Source organism: Lactuca sativa, chromosome 5 (assembly GCF_002870075.4).
Source record: "Lactuca sativa cultivar Salinas chromosome 5, Lsat_Salinas_v11, whole genome shotgun sequence".
Classification (NCBI taxonomy): domain Eukaryota; kingdom Viridiplantae; phylum Streptophyta; class Magnoliopsida; order Asterales; family Asteraceae; genus Lactuca; species Lactuca sativa.
The window spans coordinates 268,636,492-268,660,425 of record NC_056627.2 but is presented as its reverse complement, the minus strand read 5'-3'; the positions used below and the strand labels follow the sequence as shown (position 1 = coordinate 268,660,425).

Genomic DNA, 23,934 nt, shown 5'->3' with positions numbered 1-23,934 from the left:
TGGAAGGTCCTCGGGAAAAACGTCGGGAAATTTGCATACGTCAGGCACATTCTTGACATCCTGGACTTCGCGTTTCACATCCACGACATGTGCCAGAAACGCGTGATACTCCTTGCGTAGGCACTTCTGAGCTTGGATGTTTGAGATGATACGAAGAGTGGTACTAGGTTTGTCGCCCAAGACAAGGAAAGTTTCGCCAGTTGGCAGATTAAGGCAAACAGCCTTATCGTAACATAAAATGTTAGCATGATGAGAACTCAGCCAATCCATGCCAATGATGACATCGAAACTCTTAATCGAGACTGGCATGAGGTTGATTGGAAAGGGATTATCGTTTAGTGTTAGGGTACAGTTTAAGTATATCTCCTTAGTGCCTTCGGTTTTACCGTTGGCCATTTCTACTATAAACGGTTCACTTAATGATTGTGGTAATGGCTTTAGCAGGCCTTTAAAATCGTGACTCACAAAACTTCTCTCCGCTCCACTATCAAACAAAATGCATGCATACGAGTTATCGATAAGAAACGTACCCGTAACAACAGTGGGGTCCGCAACGGCTTCGTCTTGTCCCATTGCGAATACTCGGCCCCTTCCGTCGGTATTCCTGTTGTTTGCCTTCGGGACGTCCCTGCGGTAGTGCCCCGTGTCTCTGCACTCAAAGCAAGCGCGACTTACTCCGGTATTAGCAGCGGGGGCGGATTGTTGTGTCGGTTCCTTGCAGTAGCGTGCTGTATGCCCCTTCTTATTGCACCTAGTGCATTGGAGGTCACGGCAGAGACCGTGGTGGTGGAAGTTGCATTGGTTGCATTTTGGAAGTTTCCCATTGTATGAGCTTGTGGGGGCAGTGTTGGTAGGTACAGTAATAGCGTGGGTCGCTACTACTTCTTGTTTCTTGGGGTTCTCCTATAGGGTTTGTCCCCTTCTCTTGTTCCAAGGCCTACTCTGGCCTTGTGCCTCCTTAGATGGATTGGCGGTAGCTGCAATGGTACCCTGTTTTACCCCGTGGTCGATGAGTCGCTGAGCCAGGCGTTTAGCGCTGTTGTGGGTAATAGGGTTGGAAGCTAGGACATGCCCTTGAATCTGGGGTGACAACCCCCAAATGTACCTTTCAACTTTCTTTGATTCTGGGTTGACCATGGTAGGGCACAATGCAGCGAGGTCGTTGAACCTAGCTGTGTAAGAGACTAGATCAGACCCAGTGATCTTCAGATTCCAGAGCTCTTGCTCAAGCTTTTGCACTTTGCCCCTTGGGAAGTATTCTTCCAGTAGTAGAACATTTAGATCCTCCCAACTCATGGCGTTGGCGACAGTGAGAGTCACAGAATTCACATGGCTTTTCCACCAAGTGAGGGCTCGATCTATGAAGGTGCAAGCAGCGAACTTAACCTTGCTTGTTTCTTGGCATGAGCAGATCTCGAAGACTGTTTTGGTCCTTTCGAACCATTGCATTAGTGTAATGACTCCCCCAATGCCATTAAAAGTTTTGGCTTTGAGTTGGAGAATTCCTTGTAAGTACATTCTCTTACTTGACCATGACCAGTGCCACGATTGGAATGATTCGTGCTGCTTCCTGTACCTCCATTCCCATTGGAGTTTATTTGTGAGAGAGCTGCTGTTACTGCTGCTGTGATAGCAGCCTGGACCATGGCCGGATCATACGTTGGTGGTGGAGGTGGTGGTGGCGCCGTGCCCGGCCTGGGCCTTAGGTTTGGACGAGGGGGCATCGCGCTGCCAAAAGAAAATGAGAGATTATAAGTTTTGGTGGTTGAGAGTTGAATGATATTGAGTTAACTTTCTTTAATAGTTCAAGAACTTGGTTTGACCAACACAGGGTCTTGAGCTTGATTTACAAATGGAATTTTGAATAGATATATTTATGAATTGAATGAACTGCACATACTTATCACACGAAAGAGATATGTCCTATATATATTAAACATATAGTTGTGTTACATCCGAGTTTAGACAAAAAATTTTGACCTTTCTAAAGGTCTCCGATTACAGAAAGTTTAAAGAAAACAATACTCTTATCCGAAGTCCTAATTTATAACAAAATTCTGAATTTTGGCAAGCACTACTTGCGACGTAGGTTGCACTTGGAGCTTGACTCTGCATCCGATTGCTTCGATTCCATTAGACGCCTATCAAAAGAGGCTTGTTGTTCCCTTAATTCGGCTAGGGCTGCAATCATTTGTGCTTGGAATGCCTCGGTTTGGAGTTGGGCATTGTCCTGAATTCTATCCAGCCTACGGATGTCAAAAGTGTGAACCTGTACTTCTACGTTGACATCCCGAATCCGGCTAGCTTGAACTCCGGATTGGTAGGACTGATTGGCTAGCTTGCCCACCATTACTGGTAGTGCCCGATCAGCTGAACCTCCACCGCAGACATCGTAGAAGTCACGGCACATGCCGTAGGGAGGGCGTAGGTTTTGTTGTTGGCTCCAATGGTGGAGGTGACTCCCCATACAGGAGTGGGTCCTTGGAAGTTCCTCATATGGACGGGAGGTTGTGGGGCCGGTGGATTGATAACCTCTGGCTCTGAATCTGTACCAGAGTCATCTCCTTCATCCAACTCTATAGGTTCTTCGTCTTCTTCGGGATCTTCTTCGATCCATCCTCCATTACCTTGGTTGGGGTAGTAGGGGTCATTGGGGTGGTGGAATCCAGCCATTGAGTCTGTACGAGAATAGAGTTAAGAATTTACTATAAGCTAGAGTACATGAAATTTACCCTTAAGTTTAATGGTTGTTGATACTCAAATACTCCCTTAGTATTATTTAACGATATGCTTTTTGATAAGTTTTAAATTTGTTGTCCACTACAGACACTCCTTGGCACACGTTAGTCGGCTCTCGGACAAATATAGTTGATCAGGCTATATTCTTCCCAGTTCCAATTAGATGTCCCAAGGCGTACCTGCACTGCACAACTTATTTGTAATACTTCTAAAATGGTCCGATGTGAAATTGTTATTAGTATGAAATGAGTGCATGCTTACTTTACAAAAACTAAATAAATTTAATTTCAAAAGTATGACTCTTCTCAGAGTGTTTTTGCCCAGTTGAGTTTATAGTTGTATACCAAAAATGGTTTTGATATACTTAATTCACTATAAAAAATGCTCTGATACCAATCTGTCACACCCCCAAACCAGAACGGCGGAAACGTTCGGGGCGGAGGACATCATATTCAGTATCATAACAGTTCATAGAAAGGAAAGTACACACCACCATACATATAAAAAGGTTTTAAAAGTGTTTACATAGTTGTATTCATTACATGTTCAAAAGATAAATACATAAACATCTTTCAAAAGAAGTAATTAACGTCAGCGCATTAATCCCCAAAAGTTGATTTCCAAACCTGCTTAGCAGTTCCCTGAGAATACAAGTTATTTCAAAGAGAAAGTGTCAACAATTAAGTTGGTGAGTTCATAAGTCGTTTAGAAAATTTGTATACCATTCCAAATTGAGAGTATGTTTTCCAAGAAAATCCCTTATTTTCTTATAAAAGTGTGAAATGCATGAGAATATTTGTATTGAATAATGTAGATAGTTGAATCAAGAAAATCCCTTATTTTCCTATTAGTTGTTTGTTTTGTATACAGGAAAATCCCATATTTTCCTAAAGTGATAGTTAGCCTAATGTCCCAGACTAAAAACCGAAAGCAAATGACATGCTTTAGAAGGTTGAATCATAGATTTATATAATAAAACCTATTAGAAGATTTCAGTTTGCTAGATGAAGAATAGTTTTAATAGCTACTCATTCATCAATCAGAAGTACTAAAATAATTGTATATACATTGAGTTATATAACCATACTAAACATAATATGCCTGTAGCGACGTTCTTCAGGCGTCGTAGCGTTATGACAAACTGTCACCCCAAAGGATGGACTGTAGCTAACAGTCAGGGCGCGGGATCATGACTTCCCGTATAGATCTATACACATTTGACACGTTCTCCGAACGGGAGACTCTGGTTATAGACAGGACTTGTAGCGGTACCTTTTAGCAAAAAGGTATTATTTGAAGATATACACGTCTCACGGATTCTCAACTAAGTCTGTATTAAAGTAGTAGTTTTGTATGCAAAGTTTATCCTTTTTCACAATGTTTGACAAAGCATAAATCATAAGTTCTTTGAATGCATAAAATGATTTATTAAAGAATGTTACCCTTGATATGATGTATTTGTATGTAAACGTAAAAATAAAACATTATTTCTATTTATAAAACATATTGTATCCCAAGAGGGTAAAGTTGTGTTGTGAGGTGTTTTGCATGATGATGACTTCATAAGATAGTTAAAACAACAGTATGAAAAGTATAGCAAAAGATCGATGTTTCACACGATAATAACCGTATGTTTACTTGTATTCCCCCCCCCCCCCCCTTAAAAGAGTATAAAAAGCATTTAAAACGTATTTAAAGTGTGTTTGTAGGGGTATGAACTCACCTGAAGGTTTGAAGAAAGCGAGATGGAAACCGGACAGAATTTCATCTCGGGAAACGGATTTTTCTCGGGATTCTCGGGAGTAAAAACGATCTTCGGGACTTGGGCAAAAAGACCAGGGCTTCGGGTTAGCACGGGCACGGAAAACGAGGCAAAACGCAAGAGAAACGAGAGAAAATGAGCAAGTTTTCCTGGAACCCTCGCATCCCTTTTATAGGGGCTGAGAGGCCTCGGTACGCGGGGCGTACCCGTGCGTCATGCATGACCGAGTCCTCGACTGCCCCGGAGTTCGGATGGGACGGGGCGTAGCTCGCATAGGGGGCGACGTGGACGAACCGGGGCCCTTGATTTGAGTACGCGGGGCGTACGAGGGTACGCAGGGCGTACCTCGGTCCTATCTGCTGACTCCTCTTCGGATATTACCAAGAGTTTATAATTAAATTTATATTTATTTTAATTAATAAACTTCTAAAATTCATATCTCCTTCATACGAACTCCGTTTTCGACGTTCTTTATATCCACGCGTAGGTGAGACTAAGATCTACAACTTTGGTTTAGACTCCGTCGGCAAATTTTGAAATTATTTTTATTATTTATTTTTGAAAGGGTCGTGTTTAAGGAATTTCTTTAGAAATTCATAACTTCTTTCCCTGACATCGGTTTTTGCCAGACTTTTTACCGCTGAATTACCATTGTCGAGACCTTCGATTCTCGTTTAGGTCATTCCGGCCAAAAGTCGCTCGATCTCCGATTCGAGTTTTTAGCTGTCTGCTGCTAAGCCGAACTTGGAAAAATCATAACTTCAATATACGAAGTCGGATTTAGGCGTTCTTTTTACGTACGATCACGGTTTAAAGACATCTATCACAGTAGCTAATTAAATAGAAACTTTTTGGACATTTTATTTTCGAAGTTAATTTCATTATCACAAAAGTGGTTGCAATAATTGACTTTTCAGGTCATTACATAGAGTTGAAATATCGGTTTGTCACATTCATAGACCGTGAACTACTTTTCCAAGATCAATTCAAGTCCCAATCACTTCCTAAGCCATGGAATCAACCCTAGAACCTTCCTATGTGCATTGTAATTTACCTAGGACCACCAAAACACCTTAAGGCATGGCACATAAGAGTTTACGGCCATAAACTCATAGTTTACTGCCGTAAACTCCTCAAATGGTCCTTAGGATGTTCAAATCTCATTCAAATGCATTGAAACCAATCCTAGCATCACCCTTCATGAGTTATAAAGCCATTTAGCAACCAAGAACACCCCCACCATGAGTTTACGGCCGTAAACTCATGGGGAGTGGGTCATTTGGACCGTAAACTCCTAAAGGAGTTTACTCGTGAAGAGTAAACTCCATATCCAAGCCATAATCGTCCATAGATGCTACCCGAGTCACTCCAAACACTTGAATTGAAGTGTTTTCACGTCTAGAAGTGTTTACTTTTATTTAATTAGTGGTTTGAAGTCTAATTAGATACATTTGTGTATCATTCCATATTACATAGGAACCTCGCGTGTTATCAAGCCCCGAACTGCCACTTAGCATCCAAATCGACTCTTTTCTGGACTGGTGAGTTCATACCCCTACCCTTTTTCAGTGTTTTTCGATGTTTTCAGGGGGACAATACAAGCAAAAGTACAAGAGTATCTTGTACTTAAACTATTTATTACTACCCCACACCTGGCTGCTAGCTACAGCCGAATCGAAAGGTTCAAGGGTGACGAAAGTCATAAAGTGATGTGGACTACTTATTGCCATATCTAGTCTGTCGTATGGTTATGGAACTCGCAATTTGGATAACAGAGATTTACTTGATAGTAATAATGGGTTAGCAACTAGTTTACTTTATACTTATTAGTTTTTATATACATGATAAAACTAATACTCTTCACGAGGATAACCAGGTTTTCAGATTACATCTTATACATTACATTTTAGCTCGGTAACCAACTTTTAGGAAAATATGTGATTTTCCTGGGATAACAGTTGTTCATAACCAGATTTGTGTAACAAAATAGATAACCAAACTTTACACATAAGAAAATATGGGATTTTCTTGCATTCGTAACTTTTGCAGAAACCGAAAGGAAACTTGTTCATTTTTCAGAAAACAAAACCGCTTATGAACTCACCAGCTTTCTACTGATTTTCAAACTGCTTGTATTCTCAGGTCCACATTAGACAGGTACCCATCAATCCTTTTTGGCGAAGACGGAGTGCGTAGAAGACACGTCTTTACTTTTGTTCATATATACATATGTATAACAACTGTAACACTTGGTTTTCAAACAATTGTAAAATTTCATATGTAATGTAATGGTTGTGTACTTTGCTTACTATGTACATTGGTTATGATACTCAACATGAAGTCACCTCCGCCCCGAAACGATTCCGCCCTGGGTTTCGGGGTGTGACAAAGTTTCACCTTAATTTTTTTCCTTTAGCAATGACTGTTAAAATTCCTTTTATTGTTAAAAAATAGAGATTTGAAATCCAGTATTGTTTGAAATGTTTGATTCTAAGTACTTTGTGTTAGGGTGCAAAGTCACGCTTGGATGTATTTGTGCTTTACCCGCTTGTATTGTGTGATTAGTTGTCTTTCCTATGAATAGGAAGTGAGTGACACTCAATTATGTAATGAACACTTTGAGAGCATTAGTTTAGAGAGAGAAATTGCAAGACCCGTTTGTACTCTTTCTATCAATACTAAAGAGTGCTAAACCCAGATTTATTTACTTCATGTGTTCTTGATTTTGTATGATGATTCACTAGATCTTTTCTAATTTCCCACATGCCATCATAATCAACACCACTACAAAACTCAAGTTGAAAAACAAACAAATGTCAAACTTACTGAAAAATCAAAACAAGTTTGGGTTGAAAAATCTGAAAAATCAAAAGAAGTTTCAATGAAGGATGAAGTTATCTTTCAAAATGTCAAAATCAATTCCCAAGCTTTTAAAGATAAAGTTGACAAGGTTTCAAAAGAAAGAAAATTTTCAAAAAGACAAGCATAAAAGAATTTTTTTTGGCATAACATTGAGTCACGAAAGAAACAAAATGTTTTGCTTAACAAATCTTCTGAAAAGAAAATGTCTAACTGTGTTCAAACTTCTTTTGAAAAGAAACCAGTAAATAAGCCAAATCTCACTCAAACTTCAAAGAATTCGTCTCCTCAAACATCTCAAAATGAGTCTTTTATAAACAAGGAGCATGTTTCAAAATCAACCCCGACTTCTAATGTTCAAACATCTTATCATGAGATTTATATGCAAAATAAACAATCAAGGATTTTTCATAAGAATTCATCAAATAAAAAGTTTTCATCAAATAATTTTCAACGAAGTGATTTTCAATCAAATGAACAAAAGAATTATCATCAAGTTTCACATCCAAATCAATTCTTGAACCCTCAAAAGGTTTTTCAAAGAAATAATGTTGGCTATCAAAATTGTTTTCAAAATCGTTATACTCCTCATGTTTCAACACAAAAACCAACAAGACACTATGAGAAGTTACAAGTTCATGAACGAAAATTCGAATCTTACAAGGATGATCAAACTCCTTTTCGAAATCCACCCTCAAAACAATCGGTAAAATCTCCATTTGTTAAGGAAAAACAAATGTGAAGAATATCAATCATTGGTTGGAAGGTAAAGGAAAGAGATTTCAATTTTCGAAATTTTATAACGAAATGATCAAGGAGGAGTATGAAAAGTATTTGAATGAATCATCAAAAGGAAGTTCATCTTCACAAGAGTCAAATATTTGTGTCAAACAATGGAAAGCTCTTCCAAAGGCAACTGTAATTGAGAAACAAACTGAGAAGAAAAAGTAAAAGGTCAATGAAGATTTTACACTTCCGAATACTTACTTTTCTGTGCCTTTAACTAACGAAGTAAACTTAGTTGATAGTCTCAAGTCTAAAGTACCTATATGGATCAAAAGATCTTCTTTTCACAGTATCTTTCAAACTAATCACCAAGGACCCAAAAAGCCTTGGGGACCTAAATTCTTTCATTAATTGCAGGTTATGAGTGGCGAGCAATATGATTACAAGCAGTTTATTGATAGTGGTTTCTCTTGTCACATGACTGGTCGAAAGGAGAATCTTCGAGATTATATACCTTTAGAAAATGTTGGAGTAGTCAATTTGGCAACAACAACAAATGCCATGTATGAGGTTACAGAAAGGTCACAAATGGGAATTTCACAGTCAATAGATTTGCATATGTCGAAAGTCTTCAACATAACTTGATAAGTGTTTGGCAACTAGTTGTGGGCACTGGCAATCAAGTGGTGTTTAACGAAGAAGGCAGTATGATTTTGAACATTGAAACAAAGGAAGTCTTACTCAAATCCAAACGAAAAGGAGACATGTTTACTCTTGACATCAATCCAATTTTTGGGATTCCCTCGGTTTGCTTACTTTCAAAAGCTTCGTCTAACATTAGCTGGCTTTGGCATAGATGAGTATCACATTTAAATTTTCGAAATTTAAATAAATTATTGGTACAAGATCTCGTAAGAGGTTTACCCGTGTTAAAAGTTGATAATGATGCTTTGTGTGCAGCTTGCGAACAAGGAAAGCAGCACAGACAAGGTCATCCTATTGTGATTGATTCGAAGATTGTTGAGCCTCTTGAATTACTTGACATTGACTTGTGTGGACCCTCAACTGTTGAGACTCTCAACAAAAAGAGATGCATACTAGTCATTGTTGATGATTTTTCCAGATTTACATGGGTAAATTTTCTAAGACTCAAGTCCGAAACTGCTCAAACATTGATCGACTTCATCAAACACATTGAACTAAGCTTGAAGAAAAAGGTTCGAAAGATCAAGAGTAACAATGGATCTGAATTTAAGAATGTTTGCTCTTGATTCATTTTTAACAGACAAAGGAATTTCGCATAATTTCACTTCACCTTACACTCTTCAACAGAATGGTGTTGTAGAAAGACGAAATCGTTCACTTTGTGAATCTGCACGAACGATGCTCACATATGCGAATCTTCCTCAATACCTATAGGCTGAAGCAGTGTTTACTGCATGTTTTACTCAAAATAGATCATTTATTCATCGTCGTTTTAACATCACTCCTTATGAAAGTATCAACAATCGTAAACCAAATGTTAAAATTTTCCATGTTTTTGGTTGCAGGTGCTTTATCATGAATCTCAAGGATCCTCTTTCAAAGTTTCAGCCAAAAGCTGACTAAGGGATATTTTTGGGATATTCGCACAATTCGGTTGCTTATAGGGTGTCAAATAAACGAAACAGAAAAATCGAAGAAACATTTAATCTCACTTTTGATGATTATTATGTTAAACAAGTTGATAAAATCTTTAAACAACAACCAATTATGAATGAATCAAATAATGAATCTCAATCTTTGAATTTGTTAGATTTTGATTATGATTTGATTTTTGGTGTTTCGGATCATGCCATTGATGCTGAAGTTAATGCAGATGATAATCATGTGTCTAAAGCATCGAAACATTCTGGTGATTCCACTCTTACACAGGATAACAATGATTTGTTGTCATCAACTAATTCTTTCACAAATAACGAAAGTCTGCCAGATAAGACGAATGATCAAGTTGAGGGGGAGCATACTTTCGAGGGGGAGAGAGAAAGAATGAATGTTGATGATGAGGAGGAGCATCAAAATATTAATCCAATTGTTGAGGGGGAGCAAGTTAGAAATAATACAAATATATCGAATGATCAAACTGATGTTTTTCATGATATTAATGATAATTTTTCAAATGTAGGTGAAGGATATGAAACTAAAGAAATGTTCGAAGATGCACCATTGGACTTTGATCCTTCATATCCTCTAATGGATAGATGGATTAAAAGTCATCCTAAAGAACAAGTTTTAGGAGATCCACATGAAGGCGGGCTTACAAGAGCTCAATTATGTGCAAAGAATGAGGTACTTAATGTAAATCAAGAATTTTGCATGTTCAATGTTTTTATTTCGAAAAATGAACCAAAAACAATCAAGATTGCTATGGAAGATCCTGATTGGATAGTTTCTATGCAATTTGAATTGGCTGAATTTGAACGAAATAAAGTTTGGCGTCTAGTTCCTAAACCAAAAGATGTGTCAGTAATAGGATTAAAATGGATCTTTAAAAATAAAACTGATAAAGAAGGAAATGTTGTTCGAAATAAAGCTAGGCTTGTAGTTAAAGGTTATTCGCAACAAGAAGGTATAGACTATGAGGAAACCTTTGCCCCAGTCGCAAGACTCGAGGTAGTTTGAATATTTTTGGCCTATGCAGCACACAAAGATTTTGATGTCTACCAAATGGATGTCAAATGTGCTTTTCTCAATCGAGAACTTGAAGAGACGGCATATGTTGAACAACCTCCAGGTTTTGTTAATGAAAAATTTTCTGATCATTGTTATATTTTAGACAAAGTTGTTTATGGGTTAAAACAAGCACCAAGAGCATGGTATGCAACTCTTACCAATTCCTTAAAGCAATCGAAATTTAAACAAGGATTAGTTGATCCTACTCTCTTTCAAAAGAAAGTTGGGGATCATCTTATGCTTGTTCAAATTTATGTCGATGAGTTTGGCTCTATTGACCCTGTTTTGTCAAGAGAATTCGAAAATTTGATGAAAAGCCAGTTTGAGATGAGTATGATGGGTAAGATAAACAATTTTTTGGGATTAAACATTCGTCAAAGCAGAGAAGGCATATTTATCAATCAAGAGAAGTATACACAAATCTGTTGGAAAAATTTGGAATGACGAATAGCACAAAGCTGAGAGTACCAATGGTTGTTTCAGAACCTTTCGTATGCGCCTATTGGAAGATTTGGGCTACCTCCTCTCTTTCCGATCTCATTCAGATAATAAGCCAGTCTGGTTTATTAGATAGTGAGTGGGTAAGAGAGGTGCTTGGTCTGTCTCCGATGACCAGTTAGGCTTGGTTGATTTTGTCAGAAAAGAAAGTAGGTTTTGGGGGTTCATTGATTAATACACCCCCGGTGCTAGTAAGGTCGGGACCGTGGTCGTACGTCTCCGGTTTGCCGGCCTATCTTCTTTCTGAGATTGACCAGCCAGCTGGGTTGGTTTGGCTATTCTTTTCTATTGAAAAGGAGTCAGCTGTCTGCGCGAGTCATCTACACTTGGAGAAAGGACCGGAAAGAGCCTATTCGAGAACAGTAAGAGCAGACAATGAATGTGCTTGCGTCCTCTTCTTTTACTATTATACTTGCCCATGGAACTGTGCACAACCGATTTGTAACAAGCAAGAAGAGCGGATACGTCGTTCTTTCTCTTTCAAAGAGCAAACTGCTCGTTTTTCCTTCCCCGCGAGTATAGCATGATGAGCCCAAGTTACGGCAGCTCCGGATGAAAGGGGAATAAGAGTATTAAGAAAAGGGATTTCCCGAGGATCTAAAACCGCAATCCGAATAGATAGAGTCAACGGTACGACAGACAGCGCTGTCTACACATGAATTTCCTTCATTAGATAAACCGGCTGTTGATCTTACATTGTACCGCGACATGATAGGTTTGTTACTTTATCTCACAACAAGTCAACCTAATATCATGTTTTCTATGTGCAATTGTGCCAGGTACTAATCAAATCCCAGGGAACCACATCCCACTACAGTCAAATATATATTTCGTTATCTCAAAGGAACAACTTCGTTAGGATTGTGGTATCCTTCGAAAACAAGCTTCTTCATACAAGCATTCTCAGATGTTGACTTAAGAGGATGCAATCTTGATCGAAAGAGCACAAGTTGCGGATGTCAACTACTGGATGGGAACTTAGTAATCTGACAATCGAAAAAGCGAACATGTGTTTCAATTTCCACAGCAGAAGCAGAGTATGTTGTTGTTGCAGCTTACACTTCACAATCATTTGGATACAAAATCAACTGCGTGATTATGCAATCAACATTAAGAAAATTATGTTGTATTGTGACTCACAAAGTGCCATTCGCATCTGCCATAACCCTGTGTAACATTCGAAAACTAAACACTTTGCTCTTCGTTATCATTTTATAAAAGATCATGTTGAAAATGGAAACATAGAAGTTCACTTCGTAAAGACCAGTGATCAGCTTGCTGATATCTTTATAAAACCTTTGGATGAAAGATCATTTGTGAGAATTCTAAATGGCTTAGGAATGATGAATGCAAATTCAGTTCCTGGACTACCTTCGTTATAATGACAAGACAAAAGTATCGAAAAGATGTCGATTTAGCGGTCATTGTTCATGATTCAGCAGTTACTGTTCAAAGTCAACGCTTCAATATGCTTCATTTTCATAAATTGGGCACATTGGTTTGACAAAAATCTTCATTAGTTCATTCATTTTTTTAATTTTCGTTAGTTTTGTCTTTCAATTCCATTATCAAAAATGTCAAAAGATTTTTCGTTACTTTTTCATTTTTCTTATCAAATCAAAAACACCAAAAATATTTTCATTTTTGTCTTTTGTTGTTAAAAATTCAAAAATACCAAAAAGATTTTTCGTTATTTTTGTTATTTTCATTAAAAAAATTCAAAAATTCAAAAATATTTTCTTTGTATTGTTTTTATTTTTGTTTTCATGTATAGGTATTCGCGAAGATTTTTGGTGGTTCATGCATGCTACATCAGGGAAAGATAAACTTTAGAAACTATGTCCTAGTTAGGATGTCCTTAGAAGCATGTTGCAGCATGTCGACCCAAGCCTACAAGACTCAATGGGTTTCGAAGCCTTAATGAATCTCTCATTCTGAGGATTCTTCCCAATCATGCTATATTCCCATTAGTCATTGAGCTACCATACTCAACTCATTTGAGTTTAGAGTTTTCTGTTTGGTCAATGAATAACAGTGGTACTTTCGAATCTTTACATCCATCTTTTTCATCCTAAAGTTCTTTCATGATCAAACACAATGACATATGTCCAAGAGATTTCTGGTATAAACTAATGAGTATCTAGACATATCAAATCTCTGTGTTTATGATCTAAGATCATGAGACCGTGATGGAAGTGAAACCCAAACTTTCGAAACATTAGGATTTGACGGGGAACTTTGTTCCAGATATTAATGAAACTTTTGTTTTAGTACCTATTTTCGATACTCAAAATCATATTCTTTCTTTCATAGTGATCCTGATCAAATGTTCGAAACCCACGACTTTTGTTACCCAACAAGATTTAGGAATCTTTTGGTTTGAAGAATATGATTTTTGTTTGAGTGTCATTCTTAACCTTCGTTACTTAATATATTTTCCAAAGCCTACTTGTCAATGACTACACTTGTCAAATAGGTAATTTCATTTACAACTTGTCACTCTTATGTTTAGATGTGCTTTGTAACGAAATCATAAACCACCTTCGAAACTTGACAAAAGAAACCCTTCATTACTTCTCTACAAGTATTCGATTGTACTTCACAGGACACCAAACAAGCTACAAATTATCTCTCTTGATAATTCGTGAAGTGATCCTTTTACTGGAATCTAATTGCCTTCATGTAGAAATTTTGATTCTCGACATCACAGATCCAATTTTTTATCTTTGATTCTTATCTTTTTCTTGGTACACTTGCACTCACGAAATCCTTGAGGTTCTGAGTATTACCAACTCAGGCTGATGATTTCGAAAGTCTGGCACATGACTTAGCTTTTAAACCTAAAAGTGAAAGAGCCTAACCTCCATACCGAAGGTTTATGACGGTTCTTATCCATTGGGTGTTTTCGAAACCACGTGTGATGTGATGTTTGGTGTTCCAACCCGAGTTTCAAGGATAAAGTGATGATCTATTGTACACGCATGCCTACTTTTCTGGTAACTGGTGCAGTTTTCAAGGATACACATCAGCCAAATTTAATGCAGAAACCGCTTCAAATTCAAAAATCCAATCAACTATAAAAAGGGATTTGGGGGATCCATTCCAATTTTACGCATACTTAAAATTCGCAAGAGATTTGTTCCTTTATTCTCTCTGATTTCTTCAAGAACTTCAAAACCCTAACAATGGCGGCCAATCAATCCCAAACCACTGAAGATATTACTTCTAACCCAATCATGAAGATACAAAGCACCAATTATCAAGTTCTTGGTGATGTTGATTTTTATCCAGAGGAGTTACGAATGCTCATTGTTGCTCTTCAGCATTTAGTGTTATCAACTGTTATGTTCCGTTCCTTTGTAGTTCCTCTTACTTGGTTATCACTTGATGGTTCAACTGCAACTTATAGCAAGACAATGCAAATTGTTACCTTCCAACTGACGAATGACAAGAAATTCAGGTTACCAAGAAATTTTTTGCTCAAATTCTGAACATCCCCAATGTTGAACCTTTTTACAAGGTCAATAATGCCCAAATCATTCACGTGATTAATGAGATGGGTCATCAACCTATTATTACCAAGATCAATGATTTCAAGAAATCTGGTTTACCATGTATTTGGAACTTTATGTTTGGAATATATTTTCGTTGTTTAACTGGAAGAACAGTTGGGTTAGACAAAGGTCATTTGGAAGTGTATGCAATGGTTGTTGGAATCTACTACGATTTACAAGTGGACTACGCGACTCAGTTATGGAAGGAATTTATCAAAAATATTGAGAACACGGATGTTGTTGATGGGATTTCGTGTGCTCGATACTGGAGCTTGATATTGGAGTTTGTTTACACAAAGGAAGGGATTCAGGCTTCTAACGATGATGAATTGGCTGAGTTTGCTACTTATCATTATCCAAAATCAGTGGAGGATGATATCGATATTTTTCCAACTGTGGCTCGTATTCCTGATGCAATGCTACGAAAAGTTGATCCTCTCAATCATGTGCCGGTACATTACTTGACTACAATTAATCCTGATGATGAAACTAGAAAATTGTTAGATACGACAACTGAAGGTCCTTCGAAGAAGAAGAAGAAAAGAGACTCAAAGAAGGAAGCTAAGCCAAGCCCTTAGATAGTTGTTGAAAAAGAAGTTAACTCTCCAAAGAAGGTTACTGTTAAAGTAAAGGCTTCGAAGAAAAGTTTAAAGAAGGAGGATGTTGTAACTGAAGATGTTGATCCTTTGAAGGATGTGGTACCTTCGAAAACTGGTGTCCTCAAACGACTCAAGAAAATGGCTCATCTTTCTCGTCATTCACCTGAAAGGTCATCTAGTTTTTCTCCTTCATTTATTCGAAAGGCACAACTGAATAGTAAAGGAATGATGATTCGCAAAACTCCTACACCAGTGTCTCCAGCTTCAAAGAAAAGACGTGTTGAAGACATGGCCAAGCATATTTCGAAGAAACAAAAGAGGCCAAAGAAGCAACAAAAAGCGAAGATTTGGTTATTGAAAGGCCGATAGATGGCTTGATGTTTCGAAGACTTGATGGTTATATATCGCGAAGGTTTTGATAACGAATGTTTTAATAACGAAGATTTTGAAGTAGATGTGCGAAGAATTGGATATCAATGTGCGAAGAATTTGATTGGAACAATGAATTGGGAGAAGAAGACATAAAGGTTTCAAAAGTGGACCTTAAAGTTTCGAAAGTTTGACACTTTAACCCTATATTCGAAAGTTGGACAAAATTTCGATATTTTGAAGAATGGAGCAGAAATTTCGAAATCAGTCTTTAATGTTTCGAAAGAATGACAGTTTGCACCCACTTTCGAAATAAGGACTAAATTTTCAAAAGTTTCAAAAAAAGAGGAAGAATTTTCGAAATTAGTACCTGCAGATTTGAAAGTTTGGCAGATCATACCCAATTTCGAAAATGGTGTTCCAAAGCTAAGAAATTGAAGATTTATCATTTCTGGTCCCTATAGTTGGTGCGAACTTACACTTTATGCCCAGTTTTGCAAATGGGGGAGTGTTTCGCATCTTTAGCTGTTTTTGGTGCAATAGGTCCCTATAAAATTATGTTATTGACGGCTTTTACCCGGATTTTGGAAAATCTTGCAACTTTCACCCAAAAGTCGAAAATTTTCATAAATTGGAAATTTTTTCGAGGTTTTTTCGTTATTGTTTTTTCGTGCAAGTTTTTCAGGAGTTTCATTTTTGGTACACATCAAGGGGGAGTATTGTGAAGTTTATTCCTCAGGCGCTTCTCACCTTTAATGGGTTTTATAATCATTTTTTGATTATAAAAGGGGGAGAATGATGGGTATTCGAAGCAAGTTTTTCGGGTATTCATTTGCGGTTTTGAATACCTATGTTACTTCGAGGGGGAGTTTGGTCTTGATCGCGCGAGTTCGTTGGATATTGAAGTTGGACATCCAATCCTAACTTTGAGGGGGAGAATGTTAGGGTGCATAGTCACGCTTGGATGTATGTGTACTTTACCCACTTGTATTGTGTGATGAGTGGTCTTTCCTATAAATAGGAAGTGAATGACACTCATTTATGTAATGAACACTTTGAGAGCACTAGTTTACAGAGAGAAATTACAAGACCCATTTGTACTCTTTCTATCAATACTAATGAGAGCTAAACCCAGATTTATTTACTTCATGTGTTCTTGATTTTGTATGATGATTCACTAGATCTTTTCTAATTCTGCACATGTCATCATAATCAACACCACTACACTTTGTAATGGTTTAACCGATTCTAGTTACTTGCAAGAATGTGTGGTTATATGTGAAAACTATATTTGTTAAAAAAAGATAAGAATGATATTTTGTTAATAAAAGATGTGGCATCTTACGTTTTGATAGTAACTTTTTAATTCATTGATATCTTTTTGAACATTTGAGATAGATTTGTTACCCGTTTTGACAACATCCACCATACTCTTTTAGTCTATGGGGTGTGGAGTAAAGGAGAGACCATGTATATGATATGTGTCATTCGTTAATTACTAATTATTTTCTTTATCAACCGTATACATATAATTGTCATCAATCGAGCACATCCATAATATCTATCACATAACTAAGAAATGCCTCAACAAATCTTAGTGTCATTTGTAGTGATTAAACATTAGAGTGTGTTATTCTTAATTAATAGTAGGCGAACTATGAGGGGCACCATTAGGGAGAAAAGGTAGATGAGCACCTTCACGACTACTATGATTCTCGACCTCCGGTTTACAATCATAATAACAATGGCACACAACTGTATTTTTGCATGTTCCATGGGAATAATATCCATGTATGCTTTGACATACATGAATACATGTATATGGTTCACATGGTGGTAAAAATTGAGTGTCACCACAAATTTGGGCCAAAAGCGACTCCACACCTGCAAATTTTGAAAAACATGTATGATTTTTCACATGATAATAATTAATTATTAGAACAACACACACATTATAATCAACTCTTAAATTACATCACAGTCTCATACAATATTTAACCCCTTACCTAATTAGATTGAAGTAATATTATGGTACTCTAACTAATGATCATTTAAATGGTCAATAAATCTACCATTTATTACCAACCAGAACATGTTTTCTATCATGTTCTCACATTTTTATCGTAACAAATAGAAAAAAAAACATAAACATTAAAAAGTAATATTAAGGGTTTTATATTATTTACTCGGACATGCTAATTGTTCAGATTCAAAATCCATTTCTATGAATTTGAAATTAAACTATTTTAATAAAAAGGAAGAGAGATAATAGACATTACCAACGGTGATGAGAAACACAAGAAATGTGTAATGAATCATGGACTTATTCATGTTGATATTCAATTGAAAGATTATATCTAGTGATGTCTAGTTATATAGAACATAAGATCAAAGTCATTTATTGTTGAAAATAAAACATTAATTTTTTCATGTTTAATATTAATTGCATTTATTCTTGAATTTAAATTCTTATATATATATATATATATATATATATATATATATATATATATATATATATATATATATATATATATGTGGTATGGATTCATATCATGTTTGTGATTTGGCATGTCTTCATGATATGACTTCGAGCTTTGATTTCAGCGGTTTCACTAATAAGGATACCGTCCCTCCAAAAGCCCAACATTCATTGGTGAGTACCCTTTTTAGTAAAATTGTCCAAGACATGGAAGTTCACTTCGACATGACGATTAGGCAGAAAGCAATTTTTGAGTGCCTAAGGGCCCACATGCTCAGGATTTTCTTATGACTATTCCTATTGACGATCTTGGCCAGCATATGTCGCTAGTAGAGTATCGTGCCATCCTTAAGTATCGCCTTATGATCCCTTTATTTCCGGCTAAAGAGACTTACCCTGTTTGTCGCAAGGCTTTCTTGGACTCCTTTGGGCAGGCCCGACACAATGCATGGACGAGTTGGGCCATGGCCTAGGGCAGCAAAAAAATATGGGCATATAGTTGGTCCATTAATTTTTGGGTCAAAACTATGGTTTATACTTTTAGGTGTTATTATTTGATCATTTCTCTCTCTCTCTCTCTCTCTCTCTCTATATATATATATATATATATATATATATATATATATATATATATATATATATATATATATATATATATATATATATATGTGTGTGTGTGTGTGTGTGTGTGTGTGTGTTTTCTTTTTTGTATGTTACATATATAAGGGCATAAAATTTTTATTTTACCCCGGGTAGTAAAAAACAATGGATCGCCCTGCCTTTGGGGAGCATGCAGTTCATTTTAAAGAGCTCCCAGGTTTCAAGTACCGACACGATCTGGTTAGGGATGTTCTTTTCGATAAATTTAGGCGTGCTGGAGTTTCTGCCAAGAAATAGGCACCTGTGAATTTTGTGCATTTTCTGACTAACCCATTGCAAAGAAGATCAACACTTTAGACCAGTTGATGTTTTAGTATTTGGATGGGCTGGAGGAAAACACGCATGCGTGGATCTAACAGGGGTTTCCCCTATTGTGGGCTTGGGGAGTGAGGTTTTCACTGTGGGACAAGCTATTTTAAAAGTTACATCAAGCAAAGTGGCAAAACATGAGAAAACGTGCATGAAAAATTAACATATGTTTATACCCTTTGCATTTGATACTTTCGGTTTCCTTGTACAAGAAGCTGCGGAGTTACTCAATAGAGTCTAACGGGTCATGCATAGTAATATTATGATTCCAAGATCAATAAATGTTGTTTTTAAAAAAATTAGTTTTGTCATCCAAAAAAGGATTGCGACACAGCTTGTTGCTCATTTATCCGCTACGTTTATGTAAAATTTTCTCCTTCTGTATGAATCAAAAGGAAGATTATAATATTTTGCACATTCTAATTTTAAAATATAAAATAGACTTTAAAGTGAGATTAAATATTAGCCATTCTAAATTTTATTTAACACTTTAAAATAAAATGTAAAAGTAAAATATGAATAGAAATGCCCTAAAAAATAATGAAAGATAATGGAAAGTACAACAAATAGGTTTTTTTGTTATTTAAAAGAGCTTCATACCTTAAAAGTCAAAACATTGACTTTGATTTCACATGTCACCGCCTTGTGACCGAATCATCACTCAATTATGCCGCTTCCGCAGAATAATTCTTCTGACTCCACCCGACATTCAATCTGCCACGTGGCATCCCCAACCCCACTGATTCAATCCTCTGGACCCCACACCCCTCGATTAAACCCCTTCATCGACCTCTTTGTGTTTGTCGATATTTTCTTTTACATAATTTATTTTAATTTTATTTCTTACAAAATATTTGGATCGTCACCGGCCGATTGTGATTACGCCGTTGGATCCATCCCGCGAAGGTAAAAGTATAGTTTCTTAAAGGTCAATTAACTGTTTCTACATATCAAAATTCAGCTTAGAATATTCTAATTTTGATACAGTTTCTGTGGTGTGATTTTGCGGTTGATCTTGAAAGCGGGAGTATTCTGAGGTTTATGTGATTTGTTGATAATTTTGAATCGATGTCTGGACCACTCGATCGATTTGCAAGGCCTTGTAAGTGTTTACTTTTCCTTTTTTCTTGATGCCGATGAGGCAATTAGGGTTTCGGTAGAGTTAGATTATAATTTTTGTCGATACTACCGGAATTACCGTGTAATTACGTGTTTTATATTATCTGTGAGCTCATGTCGTGGATTAGTTATGTTGTAATTGGCCACACGGGGTTCAGGATGCCGTTTGGAGTATTGTATGATCAGCTTGAAAAGTAGTGGTACCTCAATGTTTTAAGTTAGGGTTTTTGTTTTCTGATTTTTATCATTCCTCCTGTTCTTTTTGGGGATCTTTAACATTTACTTTTGTTTCTGCCATTTGGAATCGTATTTATGGTATCTGAGTTATGTAAAAGGATATTAAATAATCTGTGTGGGTAATTGCCACTCTTGTAGATTTGTAATTAAGGTGTTGAAAACACATGTTCTCACTTGTCATGTATCTGCTATTTCATAGGCTTTGAGGGGTCTTCAGGCAATGATGAGAGATCAGAGAGAAGAGAAAGAAGATCTGATTTTGAAAATTCAGAGGATGAAAGGAGGACAAGGATTGGTTCACTGAAAAAGAAAGCACTAAATGCATCAACCAAGTTCAAACATTCTCTCAAGAAAAGGGGGAGTAGAAGAAAAAGTGATGGGCGAGTCAGCTCTGTCTCAATTGAAGATATTCGAGATGCTGAGGAGCTAAGAGCTGTTGATAAATTCAGACAATCACTCCTTTTGGATGAATTGCTTCCAGAAAAACATGATGATTATCATATGATGTTGAGGTACTATTTCTGTTTGACCTCAAAACATCTAAAAGAATGAAAGATTGATGTTTTATTTGCTCTAGGTTTCTGAAAGCAAGGAAGTTTGATATTGAAAAGGCAAAGCAAATGTGGGCTGATATGATACACTGGAGAAAGGATTTCGGTGTTGATACGATTATCGAGGTGATTAAATTGCGAAACATGATACAATATCATGATCTTTGTTTTTCATCTAGCATTAAAAACTGATATTTCGTTTCTTTCTCTAAATCTTTTATCAGGAATTTGAATTTCAAGAGTTGACTGAAGTTCTGAAGTACTACCCCCATGGTAACCATGGAGTCGATAAAGAAGGAAGACCTGTTTACATTGAAAGATTAGGGAAAGTCGATCCCAACAAACTCATGCAAGTTACAACCATGGATCGATACATAAAATATCATGTTCGTGAATTCGAAAAAAGCTTTGCTTTTAAGTTTCCCGCATGTTCAATTGCTGCAAAAAGACACATAGACTCAAGCACAACCATTTTGGATGTTCAAGGCGTGGTATGTTCTTCTTCCCCTTTGTTCACACTTTACATAATCACTTTCAATAATATTATTTTCATTTTTGAATATTTTCAGGGGCTCAAGAACTTCACTAAGGGTGCCCGTGAACTCATTCAGCGTCTACAAAAAATTGATGGCGACAATTATCCTGAAGTAAGTAAGATTAGTTTGCTTCATTAATGAAGTTTAATTTTAGCAATAATCTTTAATTAACTTTTTTGGCACTATATATTTGTTAACAGACACTTCATCAAATGTATATAATCAATGCTGGCCCTGGTTTTAGACTGCTGTGGAGTACTGTAAAGTCATTTCTAGATCCCAAAACGACTTCAAAGATTCACGTACGCTTCAATCTTTTCATATATCTTTTTTTTAATAAAATCTCAAGTTTAGTATACAATATAAATTTTCTTCTGTTTAGGTTCTGGGATGCAAGTACCAGAATAAATTACTTGAGATAATAGATGCCAGGTAATGTTCTCATCAATGTAAATTACTAATTATGTTTTTTTGGTTCTTATTTATAAGTTTAATATATCCTAATAAACAATAATTTGCAGTGAATTGCCAGACTTCTTAGGTGGCACGTGTACACAATGTTTAGATAAAGGGGGTTGTCTTTTATCTGATAAAGGACCATGGAATAATCCTGAAATCTTGAAGGTTAAGCTCAAAAGCACTTGTAATATTTTCTTATATATTTTTATTTAAACTAAATCAGCTATTGTGGGACTTTTTTTTGACAGTTGGCTCTTAATAGTGAAGCAAGGCGTGCAAGACAGGTGGTTAAAGTTTTAAACAGTGAAGGAAAGATTGTCGCATATGCTAAGCCTCAGCTTCATGCGGTAGGAACAACTAAATAACATTTTTTTTGAAAAAAAAATATATATATTTTCCTCATTATTTATTTATTTATTGAGCTGCAGCTAAGAAGCAGCGATACATCAACCGCTGAGTCAGGGTCAGAAGCTGAAGATATTGCATCTCCAAAAGCAATGAGGAGTTATTCACATCTTAGGTTGACTCCTGTTCGTGAAGAAGTAAGTATTTACTGTTTTTTTTTTTGAAGCATAATTTTTTTTTATATATTATTTAAAAGTTATATTTTGTGTTGTGTATAGGCGAAGACAATTGGGGGTACAAGCTACGCGGGTCCATTTTCTGGATATGATGAGTACGTTCCCATGGTGGATAAAGCTGTTGATTCTGGATGGAAGAAACAACCTTCAGCTCCAAAGCCTTATGATCCCAGAGGTCAAAGTCAAACACGGACATTGACATTTATTGAAGGTCAAAAGGGAGTGGAAAAAGCTAACGGAATGTGGGTGATGCTTGTGGCATTCTTGATGACTGTTTTTACTGTTTTGAATTCGGTGTTGAAGCGTGTGACTAAGAAGCTTCCGGACACGCGATCTGAGGATGCCAAAAGGACCGAGGAATTCTCGTTTGATGGGCCTGGGAATGAGGAATTCCGACCACCATCACCGATTCCGTCTTTTAAAGAAGCAGAGGTTTTCAATTCCGTGTTGAAAAGGTTAGGTGAGCTTGAAGAGAAGGTTGATACATTGAACTCAAAGCCATCCACGATGCCTTATGAGAAAGAGGAATTGCTGAATGCTGCTGTTTGTCGCGTTGATGCTTTAGAAGCGGAACTTATTGCTACCAAAAAGGTAAATAAAAAATATATATAATATTGTAGAAAATATGATTCAGTTTATTATATATATATATATATATATATATATATATATATATATATATATATATATATATATATATATATATATATATATATATATATATATATATATATTTGTCATTGTTATTGTTCTACTTGTTGTGTAGGCTCTGCATGAAGCTTTGTTGAGGCAAGAGGAATTGTTGGCTTACATTGATGGTCAAGAGGAGAAGAAGTTGAGGGTGAGTTTTGTTTTATTGTTGCTATGTTTTGTAGCATATAAGAAGGAAAAGGTTTATTAATACATTGTTACATGTGTTTGCAGAAGAAGAAATATTCTTGCTGGTGAAAAGTGTCTAAATGTGTATTCCTTTTTCATGTTTTTACTGTATACGAAGATGTTAACAATTTACGTGTTTTGTGCTAACTACCACTTTGAGAGTGCTTTGATATTATTACAGTGTGATGGGTTTGGGCTTGTTCAATGTTACGGTATACCTATATCCTAGGAGGAGCTCAAAACTTTATGGGTAATTTAATAAATAAAAAAAACTGTTTAACTATTAGTTCAATAACCAAAAAT

General features: G+C 36.4%; 1 protein-coding gene across 1 annotated transcript; it reads left to right on the top strand.

The window, feature by feature from the left end:
- The first annotated feature begins 20,017 nt into the window (after positions 1-20,017).
- LOC111891116 (phosphatidylinositol/phosphatidylcholine transfer protein SFH8) lies at positions 20,018-23,836 on the top strand. Its single transcript, XM_023887226.2, has 14 exons — positions 20,018-20,175; positions 20,257-20,371; positions 20,825-21,137; positions 21,203-21,302; positions 21,401-21,667; positions 21,746-21,823; positions 21,913-22,014; positions 22,095-22,144; positions 22,234-22,336; positions 22,420-22,518; positions 22,600-22,713; positions 22,795-23,343; positions 23,519-23,593; positions 23,677-23,836. The coding sequence occupies exons 2-14, from the start codon at positions 20,338-20,340 to the stop codon at positions 23,698-23,700; spliced, it is 1,908 nt and encodes a 635-aa protein (XP_023742994.1). The 5' UTR covers positions 20,018-20,175; positions 20,257-20,337; the 3' UTR covers positions 23,701-23,836.
- The last annotated feature ends 98 nt before the right edge of the window (positions 23,837-23,934 follow it).